The sequence below is a fragment of the Rousettus aegyptiacus genome, unplaced genomic scaffold (genome assembly GCF_014176215.1).
Source record: "Rousettus aegyptiacus isolate mRouAeg1 unplaced genomic scaffold, mRouAeg1.p scaffold_m13_p_5, whole genome shotgun sequence".
NCBI classification, from domain to species: Eukaryota; Metazoa; Chordata; class Mammalia; order Chiroptera; family Pteropodidae; genus Rousettus; species Rousettus aegyptiacus.
The window spans coordinates 79,498,919-79,517,484 of NW_023416308.1; the positions used below are offsets into that span (position 1 = coordinate 79,498,919).

Genomic DNA, 18,566 nt, shown 5'->3' on the forward strand with positions numbered 1-18,566 from the left:
AGAAAGAGAATAAGGAAAATTCTAAGAGAGGCCAACTACTTAACTTTCCTTACATCATATGACTGTATTAGATTCATGAGATAAATCCCTACATTTATGCTGCATTTATGCTATATCAAAACATAGACAATGATATGTCAGCTGTTCTCATTTGAACTTAGGATTCTTTAATACCTGACTGCAATTTGAGAACCATTAGGTATAGTAATTTCCCCAAAGCAAGGGCCCACATTGAAAGGAATGAAAGGGAATACCATAAAATGTAAATATATACTCCTTTTTGAAATATCAGTTCTTTCAAAGATCTATAAAAAATAAATTTGTGGACAATATTGCCTATGACAAATCTCAGAACAATACTGTGTATTGAGAGAGTTGCTCAATTACCCTCTGGAAAGAGGACAAACTCTAATGTTTGTCAATTAACTGCTTCTGCCATTACCTCCACAGTACAGATTAGAAGTCTTTCCGTCTTTCCAGGACGTTGATAAGAAAAGATTTTAAAGAAAGTGAGATCCTCCTCCTTAACAGGAACTCAGTGATACTTGCTAAGAGAATGCCTTCTATCAATGACACCCAGTTCCATCCCCGCTTCTTTCTCCTGCTAGGAATACCGGGACTGGAAACTGTACATGTGTGGATTGCTTTCCCATTCTGTATTGTGTACCTGATTGCCCTTGTGGGGAACATCACCATCCTCTTTGTGATCAAAACTGAACAGAGTCTCCACCAGCCCATGTTCTACTTCCTGGCCATGTTGTCCATGATTGATCTGGGTCTGTCCACATCCACCATCCCCAAAATGCTGGGCATCTTCTGGTTCAAACTGCAAGAAATCAGCTTTAGTAACTGCCTTGCTCAGATGTTCTTTATCCACATGTTTACAGGCATGGACACTGTTCTACTGGTGGTCATGGCTTATGACCGCTTTGTTGCCATCTGCAACCCTCTCCAGTACACTGTGATCCTCACCAACAAAACTATCAGCATTCTAGCCTCTGTTGTTGTTGGAAGAAATTTGATCCTTGTGACTCCATTTGTGTTTCTCATTCTGAGGCTGCCCTTCTGTGGACATCACATCATCCCTCACACATACTGTGAGCACATGGGTCTTGCCAGGTTGGCCTGCGCACCCATCAGGATCAACATTATCTATGGGCTCATGGTGATTTCTAATATCATTGTAGATGTCATCCTGATCACCTCTTCCTATGTGCTTATCCTTCAGGCTGTATTCCGCCTTCCTTCTCAGGAAGCTCGACTAAAAGCTCTCAGTACCTGTGGTTCTCATGTCTGTGTCATGCTGTGCTTTTACACGCCAGCATTTTTTTCTTTTCTGACACATCGCTTTGGTCGAAATATTCCCCACTATATCCATATTCTTTTGGCTAACTTATACGTGGTAGTTCCACCTGCCCTTAATCCATTCATCTATGGAGTCAGGACCAAGCAAATCCGAGAGAGGGTTGTAAAGATATTTGTACAGAAATAATAGATCTTTGTAAAGATAGAGATAATGTATCCACATACTACCCAAATTTAATCTGCGCTCTCTTTAAAATTTTTTATTGTATTAGATACTAGTGGCCAGATTTTTCATTTTTATTGGAAGTGGTTTAGTGTTAACAGATAAAGCAAAGCTACCTTTGCTACTCATTCTGCTCACCCACCCACATGTAACTAGACAAAAGACTAATGGAAAGAAAAATACCCTAGTGACAGCAGTGTTTTGGGAGCAGAATGGTTCATGGAAAAGGATGTGAACTCTCCCCATTTCTTTATGTCTTCATTTAGGTAAGTTTAGACCCTGAAGGAATACTGATCTAATAATTTCATTTCATAAAGTAAATAAAGTTTAAGCCGTGGATTAGTGGCAATGTAGAACATCTTCCATTCTATAGATTTGAAATATTTACATTAACCCTCAAATTTTTTCTTCTCTAGAATCATTGACTTATTTTTATTTTAATGTTCCTTCACTCTTGTTTTACTGTCATTCTTGCTCTCTCTTTTTTTTCTAACTTCTCTTTCTCTCTCCTGAGTCAGTGTTAAATAATGCCAGGTGAAGTAGCATCATTACTCGTATAAATGGGAATGTTCTTCCCACTCTGTTTCACCTGTACTGCAAACTGATGACACTGTGCAGAAGGAAGAAGCAATGAAGTCAGAATTGAAAGAGATCATATTCTAGAAATGCAATGATTAGGACCTAAATACTTTGGTCAAAATATGTGTTTTTCATTATTAATATTTTAAAATTTTAAAAAGTTTTTAATTAAGTTTATTGGGGTGACATTGGTTAATAAAATCATGTAGGTTTCAAGTGTGTAATTCAATATTACATCATCTGTATATTGCACTGTGTGTTCACCACCCAAAGTCAAATCCCTTTCCTTCACCATGTATTTGACCCTCTTTACCATCTCCACCTTCTCCTTTTCCCTCAGGTAACCACTAAACTGTTATCCATGTCTATGAGTTTTTGTTTGTCTTGTTCATTTATTGCTTTCAATTTTATATCCCACATCACATGGTTCATGACTTTTTCTGCTCGATTTATTTTACTTAGCATGATAATCTTGAGGCCCATCCATGATGTAGCAAACAGCAGTATTTGATCTTTTCTTATGGCTGAGTAACATTGTATATATATGTACCATATCTTTATCTAATAACTTATCAAAGGATACTTTGGTTGTTTCCATGTCTTGGCCACTATGAATAATGCTACAGTAAAAACCAGGGTGCATATACCGTTATGCATGTTTTCAAAATTTTAGGGTAGATACTCAGAAGGTGAATTCCTGGCTCATATGGTGATTCTATTCTTAATTTTTTGAGGAACGTCATACTATTTTCCATAGTGGTTGTACCAATTTACACCCCTGCCAGCCATGTCTAAGGAAGGATACCTTTTTCCCTACAACCTCTTTAACACTTGTTATTAATATTTTGTTGATAATAGCCATTCTTACAAGTGCGAGGTGGTATCCTATTGTGGTTTTCATTTATATTTCCCTAATAGTTAGTGATGTTGAGCATCTTTTTATATATCTGTTGACCATTTGTAAGTCTTCTTGGGTGGAGTATCTGTTCAGGTCTTCTGCCCATTTTTTAATTGGATTATTTACTTTTTATTGGTGAATCGTATGAGTTCTTTATATATTTTGGATATTAGCCCCTTATTGGAGGTATTGTTTGCAAATATCCTCCCATTTAGTTGGTTGTTTGTTTTATTGATGGTTTCTTTTGCTGCACAGAAGACTTTTAGTTTAACATGAACAGGAATTAATTATTATACACATTTTCCTGAATGATCTGGTTAAGCCTGGCATATGTGGTCATCACCAATGAAGCATGGAAAGATTCTTTGAGAGGGTCATTGGAAGCCGTTATTCATGGGCAGCACAATGGATGACGCAGCACACTAATGATGCAATCGACATTAAATAAATGGAATTTGAGAATGCTGAAGGCAAGATGATCTATATTGTCTTGAAAAGCCATGGCTTTCTAAGTAATAATAGTGCTAATACCTTCTATTGTAGCAGAAATAAAATGGCCAGAAATGGCCTGTTTTGACAATAAAAAAAAACATGAATAGAAAGTTCATGAAACTTAACAGAAATAAGTAAGTGCCTGGACCCTGGAAAGAATCTTTATGTGCAGTAATTAGACAACAACCAAATATATAATTAATTCATTTATACCCGTTATTCTAAGGCATAGATAAATTATTATATATTGTATAGTTCCCTGAATTTTGTAACACAGTTTTTAGTCAAGTTATCTGTGACTCCACAAAAATACTACTCCCAACCATTATATACGGCAGGAGGGCAGTTCCTTCATACATATTTACATTCAGCCTCTGAATGCCCAATTTTTAACTTCCCATTTCACTGTTGTGGTTGTGTCAAATTAATACTGCCCTAAAGCACAGCCCCATTTTTCTATAAATAATCTATATTCCACTTGAGTATTAATTTGTGTATGAAGTTGTGTGTACGTGCACACACATGCTTATGTTTATGTTAAATATAGCATGAATTTACTAGTATCCGATAATATTAAATGCATTTATAAGCAGGCTTAATAGCAAATATATTTGATATGATAAAAAAAAAATACAGATATACAAAAAGAAAAATAAATGAGGAAATGGTGACAAGAGAAAAATGTGATGACTCTAGCATTAATTGTATCCTATTAGATTAAATATTCCAAGATAAGGCCATTTTCCATAAACCTCTCTTACCCTCCCAGATACTCTTTCTCCTTTGGAACCTTTTATGTGTTGCAGGATAATTTACAGAATATAGAAATCAGTCTTCCTCATTGGATATTAGATGTTAATCTGTAACTTTAATTATCCATCAGCACCCTGGGAGCAGAAATACTAAGTCTAACAAAGAAGTAAACTTTTATGAAGTTTAATCCAGATACAATATCTTCTCAAATCTGTACCAATGGGTTTATCAATCCATAACTCGTGACATTTAGTCAAAGTTTTGATATTATCCTGGTCAAAAAAAAAATCTTGTAAAAAATTCCAGATGCTTATAGACCCTTCCATTTTCCATGGGCCAAATTTAGAGAAAAAGCCCAAGAGTTTTCAAAGTAGCTTAATGATTTTATACTGCTACCAACAAAGTATGAGTGTTCTAATTGTTCCATATTTTCACCAATATTTGGTTTTGGGGGTCTTTTTAATTTTAGCTATTCTAGTGGGTGAGAATCAGTAACTGATCATTTTAGTTTAATTTTCATTTCCCTGTTAACTAATAATGTTGATTGTTCTTTCAGTACTTATTAACTATGTTAAATTCTACCTTTGTAAAACATATGCTAGTCTTTTCAAGTAACTACAAAATTAGTTACTTCGAGATATATTTGAGTATAGTTCAAAAGCCTTTGAGAAATTTGAATTCAAAGACAAAACCACCTATGACAAAAGTAAACCATAAGATAAGTAAAATTGTATGTTTATAATGTGTATATATACATATTATGTGTATATGTGAACACACATATGTACACATGTTAAGTATAATATGTTATGTATGGCATACAATTATTTAAAGTTAAATTAGGTTTAAATGTAGAAATCTAGGGAAAAAAGGGTAATGCTGCTTATTGACTATATTAATCAAAGTTTTGGAAAAAATAGTGGCAAACTCAAGTGGGTCTCTTAAACTATGACAAAGTATAGACACAGTGTAGGGAAACCACAAGGGACCATAACAGGGATAACAAATGTAAGGAATATTTGTAACTCCTCGGCCTGAAGAGAAGGCATTCCTGGAATCTGGAGATTCAGAATGCAACGTGAAGATACCTAGATGTGGGAGTTGGACTTTATTTTGAGAGACTCGCCCAGCCCATGGTGGCCTGCAAGGAGAGAGCAGGTAGAAATCAGAATAAATATTCTGACTTTACTTTCCTCCTATCCTCCTGTTTCTACTTTCCATTTTCTGAAGCCACCCAGGTGCCAAAGGGCAAGGGAGGCGACCCATGCAGCCCACACCTGCAAGTCCCTAGGACACAGAGTGTGGAGTGGTCCTGGAGAGGAATAGAAAAGGTAGCCTGCATGTTGGCCCACATAAATGAAGAGCTGGTGGAAAACCTGAACAAAACTTGACAGCCAGAATTTTTATATATTCTCCTTTCAATTACTATTTTATGCTATTTTTTTTCAGAGTGATATCTGTGATATTAGATACTGTCTCTCTTTTTGTTCTCAGAGTTCTCTTAGAAGAGATTTGAGTTTCTTTTTATCCTTTTAGACAGTCCATAAATTATCCAAAATGATATTTATTTTTAAAAAATCATTTGGACACATACACTTTGAAATTAAATCTAGTATGTTTACCTTGAGGATAAAATTTTTTTAAAAAATAAGTGAAATAATCATGTAATCACCATTCATGTTCTTTGTTTATATCTCTAGGGGTTCACAAATAATTTTAGAGTATTCTCTGTTTAATGCCCAAAGTGAGATGAAGAAAAAATTGATATACCTGAAGTATTCTTTTACATGTTTTATAAGATTCATGGATATTAAGGAACACCTAGAGTTTTCTAAAGCTTTAACTAATATTAAAATTCAAAGTCATTAATATGAAAATATATAACCAATTATATATTAAATTTTGTATAGAATATTATAATCAAGAAAAGACATGAACATTTCAATCTTTACAGTAATTTATCATAAAATAAATCAAAGTGCCATATAAAAAGATGGTTATTAACGTTGAAGCTATACAAGTAAAGATATATGTGAAATGTCTTGAAAATTTTCAGTTACCTAACCTGACAGCTCACATGAGATCTTTTGTTATTTGTTCAAGAAATGTAGTTGATTTGACTACTACATATATAAAATGCTAAATTGACAAGCATACTTTTATCAATTTAGCTTATCTATATTGAGTACCTAAAATGAGTGTTATCAAATTCACAGCAAAATTTTAGTAAATATAGGTGAAAATAAGAAATAATTGCTTGTCATAGGAGCATTACTGACATCTAGCATTCAAACTAAATACATTTCCTGAACAAATAAGAGTTGTTTCTGTGAACAATCTAGTAAACTAAAACATAATTGCTGTTATTGTATTCAAATTCAACACCAAAAAAATCTATTTCAAAAAAGTAATAAAAATAATATCCATTTTAATAATATCTTGTATCTATTGTCAAATGCTGCGGTTTTAGTTAAAAATATCATTTCACTCAATTCAGAGGAAAACTATGAAATATAAATTGTCATTTTCATTACCCTTATGAATCTATAGAGGTAACATGAAGCTCAGAGAGTTTAATAAATGCCTTCAACATCTTTCATCTATTGAATTTCAGGAAAGTCATTCAAATTTAAGTTATCTGACCCCAAATTTTTACTTCAGAGATAATGCCATACCCTAATTATAATAACTAATATTTATTAATTTTTAATAAATGGTTTTTAAGTACTTTCTAGGCATTATCCTACATCATTAAAGCAATCCATGAGTTGATATAACTTTTTCTTATTTTGCCTGTGAGGAAATCAAGGCTTAGAATAATGTTTTCGTATTCAAATTCAACACACAAAAATCTATTTCAAATAAGTAATAAAATTAATATCCACTTTAAAAATATCTTGTATCTATTGTCAAATGCTGCTATTTTAGTTAAATGCATCTTCTCACTCAATTGAGGGGAAAAAAATTTGAACTATAAACTGTCATTTTCGTTACCTTTATGAATCTACAGGGGTAACAGGAAGCTCAGAGAGGTTAAGAAATGTCTTCAACATCTCTCAGCTGAGAAGTATTGAATAGCAGGAAAGTTATTTAAAGTTATCTGGTCTAAAATACTAACTTCAGAAAGAATGCCATACAATAATTATCATAATAACTAGTGTTTATTTATTAATTAATTTTAAATAAAGGTTTGCTGAGTACTTTCTAGGTGTTATTTTATTATGTCATTAAAGACATCCCGCAAGTTGAAAATCATTTAAATTTAAGTTATCTGACCCAAATTGTTTACTTCAGAGATAATGCCATACAATAATTATAATAACCAATTTTTATTAATTTTTAATAAATGGTTGCTGAGTGCTTTCTAGGCATTATCCTATATCATTAAAGCAAGCTCATGAGTTGATATAACTTTATCTCATTTTGCCTGTGAGGAAACCAAGACTTAGAATAACAATTTAAATTTTCCAAGGTCACAGAACAAACAGATGAACATGATCTTTGTATGTATGCTAAGTTGCTTTCCTTTGTATGAATGCCATTTATTCTCATGTTCTATTGATTAATATTCTACAGAGTGTGAGAAGCACTATATTCTCACAAAAAAATCATCAATGTAATTCATAAAACGGAAAGCTCAGGTTGAGAGACTTAAGTTAGAATTCTGGTTCTGACATTTTCTAAATGTGCAGATATTTCCAAGCTGATTTTGAGGAAATGCTGTTGTTGTTGTTGTTGTTGTTGTTATTGTTTACCTACAGAGCTCTTTCTCTGCCTTCACTGCCTATCTGTCAAAAGTAGCTGTTCACCTGGTACCAGAGTGAGGTTTAAAGTGTAAGTGGGAGTCCGGGATGCCTCTGACTGACTAGACTCCTGGGACCTATCCGGAGACGGTTCTTGTAGAGGATGCAATTTGCAGATCATCTGTAACCAGAAGGTTTCTCTGACCAGAAAGGATAAAACTTTATCCTTAGGGATATTGAAATTTTCTGTTCCATTACCATAAGTCTGGGGACACAACCCATTCATCGTGTGGTGGCCCTTCCCAGGGGACTAGCGTTCTCATATAACCCATTGGCCCTGACTATGGAGAACTCAGTCACATGCAGGTTGCAGTCTGTGCATCCAGTTCTTCACAAAGGATTTCTCAGATGCTGGGCAGAGGTAGGCGAGTCCCCTTTTGGTTTTGCTGAAAGAGGGTTCACAATGGTGGCGACTAGAGTGATTTATGGGATGATGGCACTCCAGTGATTCAGCCAGAGTCTTTGTAGCTAGGACCCTCTCCAAGCAATGGAGCAAGAGTGAGAGAGAGGAGTTGTGTTGAAAATAACCTGCATTCATAGCCGCACATCAGTCACTAACACAGAAGCACACTGCGCAACACTCACTGTGCTAAATAAACAAACTGATATCAACAAATAGAGGAACATATATGTAGACATAAACATGTGAATAAAAAATGTTATATGCAAACATGAGAAATAATAACAATGGTTACTCTCATCAGCTGGCACAAATGAGGTCTTTTCTTCCTACATCTTCAATTTTGTCACCTCTGTGCAACACTTCTTACATTGGACACAGTTACCCTAGAGGAAAACGGTTACTGCAGATACAAAAATGAGACACAAAGGGGTTAAGAGATGGGAAGCCTGGGAACCTGAGTAAAGAAGTTATCTAATTCTTCTGCAAAGGAAGGCGGTCAGTCCCTGGGAAAAGCTCACCATAGTTTACCCTTGGAATTGAGTGTCTGAAAGGGAAGAGAGGCATTCGGAAAGGCAGAAGAGGAGAGAGCCTCAGAGTTATGGTTAAGATAAAATTAGAAAATATACATGGAAGTATATTAAACAAATAAGATGATTAAGTAGACAATAGGTGAAGGCGACTGCATCAACAGTGGCCATAGTAATGATTAGTGGTTGCTGCAGAGTGATCTAGACAGACGATAATTTTTGGCAATGCCTATAATCTTACTGACCTCTTTTAGGAAGTTTCCCTACAAAGACTGTTTAAAAATGAAAGAATTACTATGAGAGTGGAAACCTTGTGCGATGCCAAGAAGCAAAATTCTGGTATGACTAGACTTTAAAACTCCATGATTTTTTGGACTTTGACTCAATTTGGAGCAGGTCTTGACAGATGGTAAGAACTCTATAAATACTTGTCAAATGAATTAAAGATTAATAACTGGAAATATCTGTAAGATAACAGATGTGGGCAAAGAGTGGTAGTGCTGGTGAATTTTCAGATGACCCTAAACATAGAAGGAGGACAATTTAAATCTTTGGCAGCAGTTATCAGAACATGTAAAAACCTATATGATTTTAGGACCTTGATACATGAGTTAATTTTTTATTGCAATGTATCAAATATCACCAGGTTTATAACCTCCACTCCCTGCCTGCCCTAAGTGCCACCATGAAGAGTGAACAGAGGACTCATCAAACTATGCATAAGTCCTCAATCCCTCTCCCCTAGTTCTGCACAGCCACTTGCCCCTTCTCTTACCATGAGAATCACTGCTCTTCAATCACATTTAATAATGGGTTTATATTGACCAGTTGTAGGTTTCTAAAAGGAAAAATATGAGGGCCATTGGTGAAGAAGGATGAATCATACAAAAAGGTTAAGATAAAAGATTATACCTATCTTAATTAATTCAGTAATTGTGAAGGGGAAGAAAAATAGTTATGATAAGTATTTGGAAGGCTAATACAACTAAACACTTGCAAAGTTGACTTGTTCCAATCAGTCACTGACAGCACAGTACAAGATAACGATCTTAACCTGAACGTCTGATAACCTTCCAACAGATATGACTACAAACGTGCTTGCTGCCTTTTTTTGATAGTGCAACAAGAGTGATATTTTTGAAATGCCAATTTGATCCAGTTACACTACAGCTAACATACTATAATTTCTTCCCGGTTTTTCTAGGATAAGGGTAAAGCCCCATAAAGTTAACCACAATGGCCTACATGGTCATATCACTGTCTCCGTAACCCCTGATAATATCAACTAGAAATATTTTCTCAACTCAGTTCCTTCTTCTCCTTATTAATGGATTCTCATTGTTCAGCTCTCAATTTAGTAAACACTTTCTCAGGAAAATATCTAAGTGAAGATACAACATAAGACTTTGTAGACCTAGGAGGGACCACTGTGTTGTTGAAATTATATAATAGTCCCCAAACTGTCTAAATTTGTTAATTCCATTCCTTACTTCAGACCCAAATATCAGCTGTCTAAGCTTTCACCCATACTGAATTCTCCTCTACATTGAATATTTCTTAATATTTCAGGTCTACTTTGCAAGAATGTATCATTTTCTTGAACTGTCATATCAGTTGAGTCATCTCCACTTCAATTGCAGTCTGGTGATATTTTACACACACGCGCGCACGCACGTACACACACACACACACATACACACACACCATCTACTTTATGCTTTACATACTGATTAACATATATGAGTAACTACAAATATTTGCTAATAATACCATATGCAGGTTCTTTCTTAGAGACTAACGAAAAAACTGAGAGGTGCAGAACTGCTGTACTGGGAAATGTTCTGTGTGTTTTCTATGTAGGTGAGGCAAATACTCTGATGTGAGAGTGTCTTTATAACTGTGCCTCCTATTCCCTTTCCAGGTCGCCTCTGCTGTATTATAGAATTAGAGAATGGATTTTATATTTCTACAGAAAATAGGCAACATTCTGTGAAGGAAGTGAGAGTCTCTCACTGGAAACAAGCAAACTGCAAGAGATGTGTCTGAAACCTATTCTCGCCACTATGCTTCATCCAAACAATACCCAGTTCCACCCTGCTTCTTTTGTTCTGATGGGCATTCCAGAGCTGGAAAGCGTGCACGTCTGGATTGGCTTCCCCTTCTTTGTGGTATATCTAATCGCCCTCCTGGGCAACCTCACCATCCTCTTTGTGATCCAGACTGAACAGGTCCTCCACCAACCCATGTTTTACTTCCTGGCCATGCTGGCCTGCACTGACCTTGGCTTGTCCACAGCCACCATCCCCAAGATGCTGGGCATTTTCTGGTTCAATCTCAGGGACATTGATTTTGGTGCTTGTATCACGCAAATGTACACCATTCACATATTCACTGGCCTGGAGTCTGTGGTGCTGACAGTCATGGCCATAGATCGCTATATTGCCATCTGCAACCCCCTGAGATATAGCATGATCCTCACCAATAAGGCGATAGCCATCTTGGCCATAGTCATCATAGTCAGGAATTTGGTGTTTATGACTCCATTTGTATTTCTCATCCTGAGATTGCCTTTCTGTGGTGTGCAGCTTATCCCCCACACCTACTGTGAACATATGGGCTTGGCAAAGTTAGCTTGTGCCGATATTAGGGTCAACGTTATCTATGGCTTGGTTGCTTTCTCAGTGGGATACATTGACCTTTCTGTGATTGGATTTTCCTACGTCCAAATCTTGAGAGCAGTCTTTCGTCTCCCATCCTGGGAAGCCCGGCTCAAAGCTCTCAGCACATGTGGCTCCCATGTGTGCGTCATGTTAGCTTTCTACCTGCCAGCCTTCTTCTCCTTCATGACACACCGCTTTGGCTACAGCATCCCTCATTACATCCACATACTTCTGGCCAACCTGTATGTGGTTGTTCCCCCTGCCCTTAACCCTGTTATCTATAGAGTCAGGACAAAACAAATAAGAGAATGTGTACTCAGGATGCTCAACCCTAAAAGCTGTTGATATTTAGTTCCAGGGGGATCTTCCACAACAGTTAAGTAGAACAATCGCAAAATCAAAACAAAAGTAAACGCTAGAAATATTTTCACTAAGCTCTTCTGGCATTCCCACACAAGACCATCATAATACACTTTCCTTCATTTCTCATAATTTGTACACCCCATGAGAAGGCATTGCTGAGATTTCCTCCTACATGGAGATTCTCTTCATTCACATGTCAGAAGCTGATGTTCGTACTTTAACAACGGTGTGGCATTTGCGAAAACCAAGCAGGATGTGGTGGTAAGAGAATGAACTAGGAGTCCTATAATCCAAGTTTAAACTCAGGCTGTGGACTTGACTGGACGATTTACCTTAGAATTTCACTCAGACCTCTTTGAGTTTCAGTACTATTGCCCATAAAACGCTATAAAGCAATATTAATTAGGCACTATGAACAGAAAAAAAAAAAAAACTAGTGAAAATTTTTACATCTTTATGATAATTACAGAAAAGGTGCTCTAGAACTAGGAGCTCTATTAGCAGAACTATGAGAAATAGGAAAAATCAGTACAAATCTATAAAATACTCTAGTAAGAAGTAAATAAAATCACACTGCATACAAAAATTAACCGAAGATGTATCAAAACTCTAAATATAAGAGATAAAGCTATAAAACTCTTAGGAAAAACCATAGGGGTAAATCTTCATGACCTTGAATTAAGCAACGGATTTTTAGTTATAACAAAATGATACGAAGAAAAGGATAACCTATTACAAAAGACTGGCATATACACCAATGAATACCAAACTGGATTTATACAAAAGAATATAGAAAATAAGGGGGGATGAATATTCAAAAGACTAATGGCTGAATTATATGCAGATTTAAGAAGCTTAATTAATCACGAGCAAAATAATTTTTTAAAATCTGTGCATATTTACTAACAATCTAAAACTCTAAAGAAAAGAAGTTGTAATAGAGCCAGAGAGGTGATGCATTAACTACAAAGGAAGAGCAATTTAACTTACAGTGTATTCTCAACCGTGACTGTTAATAGATATCAGAAAGCCGTGGAGACACACACATACACACATACTTATATTTTTATATTTATATAATATATATTGTACATATATAATATATGTGACATTATTATATGCAGCATATACAGCAGGTCCTCAGTGTCATTTCATTCAACATTGTTTCATTATAATGTTGTGTAAGTATCGCACGCTAACTAATCGTGCGACTGGAGCTCCATGTTTCATTATAATGTTGATGAGGAAAAAACTGATTTTGGGTGGGGGCCACTGTGTGTGCGGAGTTTGCAAGGTCGGCGTAGGGGCTGGAGAAGATTTAGTGCGTGGAGGGAAAGGCATCACATTCCATCTACATATCTGCCCTGCAGTTGTGGGTAGGGCAGTGTAAGGCCTAGAACCATCCTCCACATGCTCTCCTCTCTCCAGGATTCTTGTGTTCAAAGCCCCAAAGATCCTACATGTAGCCTGAATCTCCCTATGCTAAGAAGCATCTAGAGACCTTCACAGGAGAGGCCATTCTTCAGGTCCTACTGTGCATCAGTTCAGAGTGGAGGCTGTGCTGGTGACAATCACACTGTTTTCACAAGGAATTGATGCCAAGTGTTGTTCTGGGGAAGGTGAGTGTTGTTAACAGTTGCATATTCTACAACCATACTTAGGAAACAGTTTAGACAAAATACAGCCATGGAGTTAAATCTTGGACGTGAGATCATGCGCGTAAACGGGGCCTCTCTCAGTGATGGGTCCCGAGCACCGATGCTTCCACTGCTTGAGAAGGGCTCACAGGGGGAAGTGCTCACTGCCCCCCTCAGTTGCCCGTGGTCCATGTTCCCTGAGGTCCAATGTCTTTTTGTGCTGAGGATGTTGTTCTGTCACCACCTTCCACAGAGTTTCAGTGCTGAGGATACTTCATTCAGTTCTTCCCCACAGGCGTAGCCATAGCAATTTTTCCTGAGAAGATTTTCATCGCTTGGTTTCCTTACTCGTCTTTTCCCAGAGTTTCTTTTTCTTTACTTACACTCCTCTAGAGCCTTTGATCTCTTTTCCCTCACTCTATTCATTATGCTGAAGTAAGCCTTCTATAATATATTCTCCTGGGAAATAGCATAGGGCCTCAGGGACCAAGTGCTTAACATGGGCACTGACTCCTGTGAGCAATGAGGAGAGAAGGGGCAAAGTGGAGCCAGGGCACATAAAACCAGCCTCCGGAGGCCTTGGAGGGGCCAGTGTAGGGGCTTTTTCCAACAGCCAGGAACAGCAGCAGTGCAGCCTTCTGAAGTTGGTGAGTCTCAAGTAGGAGCAAGGAAAATTATGAGGAAGGAGGTAACGAGGAGTGGAGGGGAGTTTGGGGGCCTGGTATGTACATAGCTGGACCTCTTTCCACGGGTCCCGTGTAGATGCTGAAGCTGCTAAGATACATACATCCTGGTACGAGAGCGAGTGTCATGGATTAATCTAAAGCTATTACTTCATTCAGAGCTGAGGCTGAGACTTTCTGTGGCCATACTAGGTTAGTGGATTCCAAACTTCTGGAGGCTCAAAAGCTCCTACCTGTGTCATGGCTAGAATGTCGAGGCTCTGTGCCTGACTGGGTCAGACTCTTCCTTTCTGCACTAGTGTAGATTCACCCAGGAACCAAGGTGGTCAATCCTTTTCCAGGCAATCATAGCTGAGCTCGGATCTTCTGTTGTAATTTGGTTCATTCGAGACTTGTCTGACCTTTCTAGACTGTCAATATCTCATGGTCGGAGACCATGCTTTGTTCATTAGTGCTTAGAACAAGGAACCACTGTGACCGACCATTGTAAATATTTGTAAATACAAATCAATGCAATTGAAGTATTAAACATCAAAACAATGCCCCAGATGGCCAACAATCCCTCATTTCTCAGATCAGGAGGCCTCAGTTTCACTGAGGGGAATCCAGAGAGGAGAAGAGTGGTCCCAGTTATTAAGGAATTTAAAAGGGGCTGTAAAACAGAACTGAATGTATTTTACCACCCGGGAGAATATATCAATATTATAGGAGGTCTGACAAGGATATTTCTTTCCTTATCAGCTAAAGGATCCCCAGTAACCTTCTTGACCCCAGTCTCTCTTCGCCCCCTTGGCCTTTCTTACACTAAGTCCTGTAGTCTTTCCATCTCTTAAATGCGTCCTTTCTTCTCTATGTGCATGGCCTTTGTTCATATCATAATCAATTCTCCTTTGGATTATTCAGGACTCTCAAAAAGGGTCCCTGCATTCTGTGTGAGTCTCCTTTGTCCCAGGTGTAGCCCATTACTTCCCTGTTTCAAATCTCGTGTGGTTGCTTACAGTGTGCACAATAACGCCTGCAAACAGGTGGACCTCACATGCCTGCTTATGCACTTGGATTCCTTTGATCATTGTCTCCTGGCACTCGGCTCTCCTACCTTCTTTCCACAGAGAACTTAGGGTCTACCAGCTCCTAACATCTCATCTCTAATCATACTGAACAGGTCCGTTTGGTCTTACCATTGCCAACAAGGATAGCCCTCCTTCTCCCACTGGTGACTTGTTATTTATTTTTTGTACCCTTCTCTGTTGCTCTCAGCTTGTCATGTCTCTGGGTTTGATAGAACTTCAGGAAATGATAGCCCTTTTCCCTCTCCACAACAATGCCTGAAGTTAGATATCATTTATCTACTTCATAAATGAGACCACTAGGTGTCATAGAGCTAAACAGATGTTAGCGTCATTGAGTATGAAAGCCAGACTTGGAATTTGTCGGTCAGAGGCTAACTTTTCAACCAAAGCACATACTTCATTCATATGTACTTTTTTGTCTTTCCCAGTATTTGTAAGACCATCTTTTTTAGAGAAACAATTCAGAATCCAGAACCTGAGGTTATTATAAAGGAGGGTATGTTTTCAGAAAAGGTGGGCATATTTTTGATCCTTTTTATTTCTCTGACTGACATTGAGAGTAATTTTTCTAATCACATGTGAAAATGCAGGGCAGAGATGATACTACTTATCTCTACCCCAGTTTTAATCTCTAAATTCTTGGTTTCTTAAAGTCTTACAATGGGCAGAGAGTTGTGTGTGTCATGTAATCTATGTTTGGAAAGTCTGAGATATTTAAAATGAAATGAAAGTCGTTGGATCAAATTAAATCTTAAGCATCCTCTCCAGCAGCTAGAGTAGGATATCTTCTCAAACATACTTTAACTCTCGGCCTGTTGTGGGTAGTTGGTTAGGTGAGGAGGATCAGTAATCCTAACTGTACTGATTATATGGCTCCTGGGCTCCCTCTCTCATCCTGCTATTACTCCCTGGCCTTTTTCTGCTACTTTGCTGTGTCAGCCATTACTGTTATCCTTCTCAGTACTTGGCCACTCTGCTCTTTGTTTAGCAGTGAGATAAATAAGATGGTACTCAACAAAAGAAACGCTTGGAATCAAAGCAGAGGAGTTTATAGAACCTAGATTCCATGTGCTAGGACAATGGAATTACGACCACAAAGAATTATAGTTTTGCTTACCAGGTAAGTGAATTCCTTTATAAGTTTATGTGCCTAAAACCCACTCACCAGCTAGCTTCTATTCCACCTCTGATGAACCTCAACTATTTTGAATACTTTTCCAAGAAACACCTAGTTCCAGACCTCGCAGATATCTCTTGTGTGAGAGTTATATTGTCTTCAGCATCTTTGACATGTTCCATCTCCACTCGGAATCCTTCATGAAGTTACAAAATTAATTCTAAAGAAAACAGTTTCCCTGGCTCAAGGGGAACAATAAAGAGGGGAATTGGCCTGGGACAAGGAAATGTCCTGGTGGTTACCTGCGCTTCAAACAGAGCCTTCTGTGGGCATCTCGTCTGGGAGCACTTTGTGTGTCAAACATCTCATTTTACAAAGGTGACTTCCCATCCTGAGTGTGGAAAACCAAAGCCTTGGGAGATTTATAGGATAAATTAGATTTGGGAGAATGGCATGGATAAAAAAAAACTGTAATTTGGACATTCTAAGCAAGGAACAGCAAGAACCTATTTTCAGGCTGTCATATTTTTAGTAGCAAGCCTGATTCCTATTAAGAGGTGAAGCAAAAGGAGAAAATGTTAAGCTTTCTAAATTGTGAACTACCAGGAAAGTGACGTTATATAGTGCCAAACAACAAAAAAAATAACTTTCCTCTCACCTCCAAAAGTACCCATGGACACAGATAATTTCCTCTTACCTCATAATAAATGGTATTTCTCCTCTAGGCAATGAACACATGCTCTGGCGCTGCTATTTGAAGGCAATCTTGCAGCTGGGGGCCCAACAAGGCTGATTATTTATTTATTTATCTATCTATTTATTTATTTATCAATAAAAGATCCAACTTAAAATTTATTTTTCCTGCTTTGTCTGCTTACTAAACTACCTAACACTGGCCTACAGTTTTGCCATATGAATAGTATACCCTTCCCTGCCCCCGCATTATAGACATTTTGTGTGTGTGAGTGGATAGAGGAGTGAAAAGCTAGATTGAAAATATTAATTTATACTATTGAGTTAATTCCCTTCTCTTCTCTCCAGAAGTTAGTCCGTCGACTACTTCCTTTTCTTCCAAATTTTTAATAACCAAAACCACCTGAAAATTTGTATCAGTCTAAGCTTTACAATTTAAGACATGCTAGGTTTCCCTCAGTTATTTTATATGTGAATAACTTTTTACCTTATTTTTTCCTTTAAAATACAACAAATACATCTTTATTTGCAAACTTGAATGTCCTCTTGTGTTCCAGGCATATTATATTTTGAATTATTACTGGAAATCTCTACCTGATATTTTGCAAATATCTCCTGCATAACACTTCAAATATGCATTCATCTTCTCATTCTTAAAACATCCTTTTCTCCCATTCTTCTTTTCAGTTTTACAGTAAATTCTTTCTGTCACCTAAACTTAAAAACACAAAGTGATCTCTAATACCGTGACTTGAGGTTCAAGGCCCTGTTTTACTCATCTTTTTTCAGTTTATTACACATCACCTTGCCTAATAGCAAGCAGTAACTTAAAATGGGGGCAATGGCTGAATAACGAATCTTTGAATACCTTTCTTTACTTATCCCATACATGTAATTCTTGCTGATTTTGATTTTGAACTATCTATACAATCCATTTCTTCCTGTTTATCCTGAAACGTGAAATGTCTCATGATGTAAAGGAGAGATCATTGCCCGAAGAACTGGTAGTTGCTTGGTGCAGTTTCAAAGATACAGGACAATTCAGAGGACCCTACTGAGGACTCGCTGAAAGAAAAGAGCAGAAAGTGGCCTCCAAGGAGGCCCAGGAGCTCTGAGCCCATTGTCTTTGTCAGAGTAAACTGCCCAAGTCTGGGCTGGCTACCTCAGAGCAGGAAAAGAGAGGATCGGTGATGATGATGATGATGATGATGATGATGATGATTTTTAAATGTCATGGAGACATTTTAAGGGTCCCAATAGAAACTAGAGTTCTTCTACGTCTGAGAGAATATATACTTTCTATGGTGATAGATTCTGTTCTACATATTAAGGGACTTTTAATTTGTACAGGACACTTTAT

The 18,566-nt window shown here is 37.3% G+C and overlaps 2 protein-coding genes across 2 annotated transcripts; both read left to right on the top strand.

Annotated features, from left to right (window-relative positions):
- The first annotated feature begins 550 nt into the window (after window positions 1-550).
- Window positions 551-1,492, top strand: LOC107509187 (olfactory receptor 52E4). Its single transcript, XM_016141511.2, has one exon. The coding sequence runs from the start codon at window positions 557-559 to the stop codon at window positions 1,490-1,492; it is 936 nt and encodes a 311-aa protein (XP_015996997.1). The 5' UTR covers window positions 551-556.
- A 9,548-nt stretch (window positions 1,493-11,040) lies between these two features.
- Window positions 11,041-11,988, top strand: LOC107507956 (olfactory receptor 52E5-like). Its single transcript, XM_016139419.2, has one exon. The coding sequence runs from the start codon at window positions 11,047-11,049 to the stop codon at window positions 11,986-11,988; it is 942 nt and encodes a 313-aa protein (XP_015994905.2). The 5' UTR covers window positions 11,041-11,046.
- The last annotated feature ends 6,578 nt before the right edge of the window (window positions 11,989-18,566 follow it).

Coding starts and splice junctions, on each gene's coding strand:
- LOC107509187 (XM_016141511.2), top strand. CDS start 557: ATGCCTTCTATCAATGACACCCAGTTCCATCCCCGCTTCTTTCTCCTG.
- LOC107507956 (XM_016139419.2), top strand. CDS start 11,047: ATGCTTCATCCAAACAATACCCAGTTCCACCCTGCTTCTTTTGTTCTG.